Source organism: Apaloderma vittatum, unplaced genomic scaffold, assembly GCF_000703405.1.
Source record: "Apaloderma vittatum isolate BGI_N311 unplaced genomic scaffold, ASM70340v1 scaffold18808, whole genome shotgun sequence".
NCBI classification, from domain to species: domain Eukaryota; kingdom Metazoa; phylum Chordata; class Aves; order Trogoniformes; family Trogonidae; genus Apaloderma; species Apaloderma vittatum.
In genome coordinates this window covers 9,789-18,630 of record NW_009731450.1, presented here as the reverse complement: position 1 = coordinate 18,630, position 8,842 = coordinate 9,789, and the positions used below count along the sequence as shown (strand labels likewise).

At 34.1% G+C, this 8,842-nt stretch overlaps 1 protein-coding gene across 1 annotated transcript; it reads right to left on the bottom strand.

Annotated features, from left to right (window-relative positions):
- Positions 1–3,506: 3,506 nt before the first annotated feature.
- On the bottom strand, positions 3,507–6,793 carry LOC104278278 (chromosome unknown open reading frame, human C3orf58; the record flags this gene model as incomplete). The annotated part of the gene is made up of 2 exons (XM_009875199.1): positions 3,507–3,850; positions 6,490–6,793. Coding segments are annotated over 2 exons (636 nt in total), but the record flags the coding sequence as incomplete, so codon positions are not given.
- Positions 6,794–8,842: the final 2,049 nt, after the last annotated feature.

Below are 8,842 nucleotides of genomic sequence, written 5' to 3'. Positions count from 1 at the left end.
AAAGCATCATTGCTGGTTTCTACAAAAATATTAGTGACTGTAGAAAACCAAAATATTTTAGTGTCTTTTAAAGAGAGCCAAGGTCTCCACTCTAATAAATGCTAAAATAAATTGCATTTAACTTAGTCTTTGTAGTAAATCAGAGTAGCATACCAAATTTAACATGTTTGAAATCTCTTATAAGAGAATATCTCACACTGAAAAAAGAACTGATAAAAAAGTATGCCAAGTCTTGAAGTTCAAGGTAACAAGGGTCAGGCTTTGCTATTCTCTGGAAACTGTTGAAAGAAAAGATGCAGCAGTTACTCTGCTACTTTCTTCTTAAGGTCATAATGATCTTGACACATGAGGCCCATTGGAAAGTCCACAAACTGCAGTTCCTGGAGTTGTAAATTGAGGTGTCAGGAGTGCAACTAAAACAAAATTTAAAAATCCAAGTGTTTATGTTTGTTCCTATTATTTACACAGGCTCAGAAAGTCAGAAGGGAATATATTCTGTAGTGTAACTGCAGGACTTGGTTTCAAATGTAAATGGTCACTCAAAAATCCAGAGCAAAGGAGAAACATCAAAAGTCACTTTGTAGTTACATTACATTAACTGCTACAATACTGTACTGAAGACACAGTGATACTAGCAATTAAATTACTCTAAATAGAAGGAAAAATAGTTTCTCAAACAATAAAGAAAGAAGATATCAACTTGTTAAATGTGAAAATATTTTTTTAATTTAATAGAACAGAAAGATTTGGTTTGATCAAGATGTTACTAAGAAAATGAGTCCTACTTACAACAGTCTCCAAAACAAAAGGATTACTGATCATTCATACTTTGGATCATGCAGTCTACTAGAAAGGAGGAGAAAAAAGTTCCTCTCTATCACTTTTCACGATCGCACATTCTGCAACACTACAAAAATTAATTCCATGTATATTTTAATGCATCCTAGACTAAGTCAATGTTAAAAGACTTACTGATCTGAAAATAAATATCTGAGATGAGGTTCTTAAAGTATTCTTTATTAATATAATTAGAAGTTGCAGAAACAACTTGTAATATAAAGGCACAGGGAGACAGTTTTGATAAAATTTTCCAATCAAACAGTAACTTACAGTACAAAAGGACAATTGTAATGCACATACAAACCCCAAACATCTCATTCAAAAATATTTCACCATGTTCATCAATAATAACGGGCAATGACTAAAAATATAAATTGTTATTGTACAATAAGTATCTGATAGGTGCAAACAGAACAAGATTTATTGCTCTCCACAACGTTTTCCCTGTAGTGTTGTGTTAGTTTTTTTAAAGTTCCAAATTCCTTTTACAATCAACTTTAGTAACTTATTTCTGAGGGAACTAAACCCCAAACCAAATCTGACAGGACATTCTGACAGCTATAGAACTGCCTCACGTAGTAACCAGAACTGGCAGTGTTTGTTTCTTTTCACAACTTTTAACAATCATACTCCACTCACTCATTGGGAAAGGTGATAGATGTATACAAATTAACTTTAGTGGTAAGTCAAGGCTTTTATATGTTACCTAGTCTGAGGGTTAGTCTATTTTCTTTAAATAAGTGGATTTTATGATGAAAAGGAAGAAAAAATAAAAACATTCTCTGGTAGCTTGGGTCAGAGCTACTACATAAAACCATTTGCAAATGAAGGGAAGGAAAAATTAAAATTAAAAGCCACATTGGGTACTCTTACTTCAGAAAATGAGAGAAGAGATTGGGAGCAAATTCAGACTACACAGGCAAAGATGACTTAAAGTGAGAATTGCAAATTCTGAAATATCCTCAATATAGTCATCTAAGAAATAAAAAAGTACTCTGCATCTTTATATGGCTCCAATTTTTGAGCTTTGAGAAAGAAGGGCCAGTCAATGAGCTTGCCGTTTTCCTCACCTTGCGTTTGCGGCAATTTGGTAAAGGAACATTTTTCATCAGTCTTCTGATGCAGTATGAGAGAAACACCAACTTTGCTCTTGAAAGTAACACCTATGACCTTGCTCAGATTTCTTTTTACCTTGTACAAAATATTTTATACAGGCATTTTAGAAATACTAGTTTCCTTCATTACTATCACAAGAATATGCATACATTTCCAAAGACTTCACGAAAATGAAGCGTTATAGTAGTTGTAAAAAAAAAACCAAAACCAAAACATAAGGAGTAAGCTCTGATGTGAGTTCCTGTAGCAGTAACTGAGGTTTTTATAAAAACTGTAATTCATGAGAACAACTCAAGATTTACACAAACCTCAACAAGTCAATTTTAACAGCACTGGGAATAGTCAAACTTAGTTCAAGGAAAGGAGTCTACAGTGAATACTGCTTAATCAGTTTAGCTGGTAAACCAAAAGATGAAGATTCAGAAAACTCCATTACAGTTGAATTCCACAGAATTGGGAATAATGTAAACCAAACTGCTAACTTTCTAGACATTATTATTCAAATCAAGGTTTTCTTCTAGCATAAGAAGATAATTTTAGAACTTCTTCAAAAAGTAACCAAGGACCACTGAAATTTTAATTCTGAGAACTATTAGCTTCACGGCAGTATAGCATTTTTTCTTTACTAGTTGTTTAGAAATTAATAAACAAAACCATTTTCTTTGGTTTATGCTTAATTACACCGGACAGAAGTTTTATTTTTAGTCAAGCTTCTATCCCCATTTTAAATTAATACAGATCATTTCCATTAGACTCTTTTCAATTTTCAAACTATCTGTGTTAAAAACAGGAGTTTGTTCATACCATGATTTCCTGTTAAACAGTCTTGTTTATATACTGGTAAAAGTTTTGTACAATAATTACATTGTTATTTCCAATGGTAGAACTACAAAAGACATCAAATTAACATTAGTTCAAATGACATTTGAGTTTATGATGATCTTAAAAAAAAAACTCACCATAATGTCTAAGCATAGTAAATTATGGTATAAAACCCCCTAAAATTAGACAGTAAATGTGGGAATCCTGAACTCACAGTAGGAATGTATTGGACAGCATTAACATGAAAGTCTGTTAAATCTGAAATAATGCAGACAGCTAGGTTTACCTGGATGTAAATGCCATTTCAAGGTGTTTAAACAAACACAGAATGAGACTATGTTGTCAGAAAAAAGGCCTTTAAAACAGGCCATCAGTTTAACTTGACTTTCCAAGTAAGAACATCAGCTTCACAAAACTGTGACACTAATGCAGTTTTATATAGCAAAGTACCCTTTGACACACAAGCTGTCAATTAAGCCACCACAGTCTTTTTTGACCTACTCCCTTTTAAACTATTAGGGAAGAGAGTCAATAGTAGCTCAAGTTCTAATTCAGTAAGTACCTTGTCTGTTTGCAAAGGAACATTATAACACCATAAAACTATATTTTTATGGTATTTAGAAAACTGATAAACTAGCTTTTTTTTAGTTTTCTCTTTTTAATACATAAGTCCAAAACCTCATTTCCTATGCATCTTTGCAATAGTGTTCTAGACAGTTGCAAAAAGTTTTCACTGTGGACTACCTCACATTGTTACTTAACTGTGCAAGGTATTCACGAAGTTCTTTTGCAGCTTGGAATCTACCATATCGCTTCTTTGGGTTGGCACACTCATCCAGCAAGGCCTCAAGTCGGCCATCTTTGGCAATTTCAGCTGGGGGATCATGCAGTAGTCCTCCAGAAGTGCCACGCCATGTGGCATGTCTTGATAAAAGGTTCTGACAAATAGCGTAATAATTGTGGTCCACAGTGACACGAGCACAAAGAATCTCTTTTGAGAAGGACAGACAAGCTTCTTTATCACAGTCATCAAATTTGCTTTCATACCACACATCCCAGTTTTCAGGTTTATCTGTGAAATATAAGGAGACAGTGAAAAAAAGTGAGAGAGGAGGAAGGAACATACACATGTCTGAATACAATCAGAAGCTCAATACACAGCAAACTGGTAATATTTAAACTACAAACCAACTTTGTTTAGATGAACCCTTAAATGTTCTAGTCCAAGCTTGCACCTGACAGTTTGATATACCTTTCTGCTGAAATAGTCCTGGCAATACAAAAAATAAGGGAAAGAAAGAAACAGTAAAATAGCTAGCAAACACAGGGAAGTATTAAAAACAGCACACTAAACTCACGAAATCTACACTCACACACATAATCAGAGAAGAAAAAATGTAGCACAAACAAGTACCAGAGAATGATCCAGAGCTGAAGATGAGAGAAAACCAAACAAGTAATATGATTTATCTGAGCAACATAAATCTGGCTTCTTTGGTTGCACTGAGAACTACCACTGGTCTACAAAGAATAAAAAGAATACATTGCAACCTAATTGTCATAAACTGCTGAAACATTATCTTCCAACATCTTGCTTTAGATATGGTAGTAACCAAGAAGTGCATATTAAAAAAAAAAAAAAAAAAAAAGAGATGTTATATATAAACTTTGAAGAAAGAAAAAATTCAACAAAACATATGGCATTTGCATACATGTACAAACCCTTCTTAATCTATATTTAAAAAGTCATCAGAATTTGAAGGTGTAACTACTGGCCTTGTCACAAAACTTTCTTTAACTTGAAACACAACTTACAGAAAATACCTTCTACAATAGTATTTAAAAGGTCACTAAGTGTGCAATCTCATGAGTTCTTAACACTTTTTGTGAGAAGACTTTCATCGTAAATTTCTAGATTACTGCCAGCTTTGAGAAGAGGTCCTTGTCATGGAGCCATATAATTTTTCAGATCTCTTTTATCACTATGATGTGCAAAATAAAATTTAGTCTCTGAGCTGACTACTGGTCTACTCATTTATGGTGCACTGCAAGCCAGTCTAGGAAAAAAAAAAAGTCTACTGAAGGAAGACTGCTAAAACTATAAACATATGATGCAAAATTTGTACACTGAACAGAAAACTCAAAATGGAAAAAAAGCCAGCAACAAAAGAGAATGGCAAAAAATGACTCAGATATGATATCCCACAGAGAGTGCAATTAGATATTTCTCTACAGTGCAATAGGACAGAATGTACACATCTAAATATCTAAACAGACATATTAATTACTCTAGACAGAGATTGTTTAATAAAACTTTCCAGAAGAGTAATGAAATAAGTATTAAATACCAAGTTTTTAAAAGATTGAGAACTTCCTTTGTCTTCATTTGTTTCCTATGTTGTCGATTAATTGTTAGATTACAAATCATGCAGCAAAATTCTATTTAGATAAAAATTAGTCTGAGAACTACAGACAACAGATCTAAGTGTGACATTTTCAGCATTTAGCTTCTGCAAAAATCTGCTTGCTCATATTCTAGGTATACATCAACATTTTCAGAGTTCATCTGGTCATCTTTGTGACTGAGCAATTCAGGTATGTTCCAAAATTCAAGTCTTAAGTAATACTATTTTAACAGGGTAGGGGAAAAAAAAAAGAAAAAAAAAAAAAAGGAAGTCTGTGTGGCCCAGAAGTACCAAAGTAAATGTACTGGTTATCCAATATATTAAAAAGTTTTCTTGTTAGGCCCTTGCGAAAGTATAATAAATCTAACAATAAAAAACAACCAAACCAAACAAACAAAACCACCAAAAAAATCACTCCCCCACAAAAAATAACCAAAACATGCTTCTTTGTAAGAAAGTGTGTGCATAGAAAATATAGTCTCAAGGTTAATACAGCAGCATAGCATATGAAGTCTATTTGAAAAGCTCAAAAAAACGCATTCACTCAAAGCAAACTGGAATCACTTGCCATGAACTTCTGCAGAATCTAGGGTTTCACGTTCAATATCCCTAGCCCCTAGGTCTGTGAAGTTTTCCTTACAAGTTCAAAAGGAATATAAACCCATGTAATGCCACTTTGACAAACATCTCTCCTGCTGCTCCTGCTTTGAGCTTTTACATTTGACAGAAATATTAACAAATTTTCACTATTCTCATTTGGTAACAGCACTAAAATTACCTGTTCCTTCAGCTCCAGTATTACAAAGCATCAACCTAAACAACTGAACCAGAGGCAGGCCATGTAACTAGGGTAAAGAGGGTAGTAAGCCTGTCTTGTCATTCACAGATAATAGATCACCAAGACTTCTGTCCTTATAGACATTTGGAAAACACAAAAGGAATCTCTCTCTTTTAGCTCTGGTGGACAAGCCAGTCAGCCAGTCCATCTGTCTGTGCATCTGTACAAGACCAATCAACACCCAAACCCTCTCCTCCCACCCCCATCTCTCCATTTAAGCATGATTACAGAGGTTAAAAGTATATGCAAATCAAGTTCAGGTAAACTTGATAATTTGTAAAATTGACAAATTGGTCAAGTTAATTAGTAGCTTAATGGTAGAAGAAAGCTAATTAGATTGTTAATTAGTCTAGGTATAAAGCCAACAAATCGGTATCTAGCAACTACATACACTTTAAACATTGTGCTTGCAGTGAAAGAAGCAAGAGATATGGGGGGGAGGGGAGGGCAGAGAAAGAAGACACTTACTCTGTCTGATTAACCTTTTGTCTGCTACCAAAACATTTTCTGCATCTACAATGATAACTTTCCCATCTCTTGGTCCAACTGCAAAGTTGTCAAAGCTGACATCAAGGAGGTAGAGTGCAAATTCAAAGTCATTATTTGTCAGCTGCTCAGCTATTTCCATTAACTGCCAGGCCAGATCCACTCGTTTCTCCCATGGTGCATTAAAGTAACTCCACAGCTCTTCTCCAACGTAATTGACAGCCACCATTCTTCCACATGCTCCTAAGTACTTTGCAAACGGCCAACCCTCATCAGATGGAAAACTCTGTATATAAAAAGATTTTTAAAAATTTTCATTAATACAAAGCACCTTAGATTTTAAAAGGCTGATCAATACAATTTAGAAGACACACCTGTAAATGCCCATCAACACTACATTTCCATATACTTCTAATTTTTGAAGGAAAAGAAAACACAACACAAAATACATTTATGTAAGCAAGAGGCTCTGCTGGGCTTTTTTTTGGAGGACCTGAAATAATATACAATCTATATCTAGCTTTCTGTATGCTATATATACACATACACATATTCACACAGAAAATTCCACCAACTATCTTTTTCCATTGGTGATTTGTACACATTCATTGTACGAATGCAAATACTTCCCACCAAGATAATTTTGCATCTGTGTTTTTTATTAAAATGAGTTATTTTAATAATCTAAAGGAAAAAGCTTTAAAAAGTGACACCTCCTTCTCTCCAACATCTTCCCTACTCGTTTTTCCTAGTTGATTTCTCAGAGAAAAGGCTACAGAATGGACTAAGGAATAAAAGAAAGCTTAGGGTTTCTCATGCCTCTAGTAGTCCTTAACAATTTACCTCCTGATTAACTGCTATATACATACTCTGTGTGTTTGTCACATACAGCCACATAACATTTTTATCTAAAGTAAAACTTGCCTCCAGTAGCAGTTTTCTTGGAGGTTAACATTAAGAGACTGAATAGTAATTACATACTACAAGCAATTACAAAAAAAAAACACAACAACACCCACACCAGCATATTTTTCCTACCTCAGTTATGGTAAATGTGCCCTACGACTTCAAAATGAAGACAAACATTTAAAAGGTATCCTTCATACAATGAATCAGGAAGAAATCATTAAAATGTTAAATCAAGAAACCCAAATCATAGAACTGAAGAATACAATGTACATTAATTTTAACAGTTAGGAGATAGCACTGTGTGCATTAGCTTGCTATTCTGTCACCAGAAGCAACTCATAATCAGCTCCACACTGATGATGTAACAAAGGTTTTACCACACTTGGGTTGAACAGCATGGTTGGTTTCATTCTGAATGGAAGGTTTATAACTCCTGGAAATCTATGACACTAGAAAACACTCCTGGTAAACTGAGAAAAAGAGACACTTGAAGGAAACATAGCACATAGAACAGATCCGAACTACAAGATCAGTCAGGGAAGTGAGATACATACACACTTAAAAAAAAAATTAGAGATGTTAGAGTGCTTACATACCCAAACACCATAGCCTTAGCACCCATACCTCCCCTACAACAACCGTTAATTTTGTCTGTGCTTGTGCTTCCTTTGATAACAAAGTTTTGAGCACTTTATCTTAAGCACTAGGCTTCAGCTGACACTAAGGCTAGAATACTGATGTTGGTGAGAAACAGCAGAAGCTCTGTCATACACATGTAACTGTAAGCCACATTTACTCCCATGAATCAATACTTATTCTTAAAATGCAAACAGCATTTTAAGTTAAAGCTATAGTTAAAGCTATATTCAATTCACACACTCAGAAAATTTAGTATTTAAAAAGTCCTGAAAAAACAAAACACATTTGTTTAGATCACAATAGTCAATACATAATTTGAAATATCAAAACACACTTCAATCTTTATTCACAAAACTTGCTTGCATATTTCACTAGTCATTCTGTGTGTAAGCAGTAAGCATGCTTCCATGGCAGAAGCCAAGTTTCAGTAAAAACAGTTCTAATCAACTTCTAATCCAAAAAGTCACTGGATCAATGAATCCTATAGCAATATCCAAAAGAAAAATTCTTACAGTTGTCTTCTCTATCTTTTAAAAGACACTGCTGGCAAATACACAAAAAGAAAAAGTGAAACAGGAACATTTGTTCAGCACTGCAACAATAGTTTCTCTTGGTTATATTAAATTTTCATGATTTCACAACAGTTGAAGGTAAAATATAAAATCCGGTGGGGAGATTGTCTCCATCTACTAAGTTATTTCACTGCAAAACTGGAATCTTAGTTACAGAATTTACAAATGCTACTAAAGAAAACGTTCAGTAGAGCACATCAAAGCATCTGGGAAAC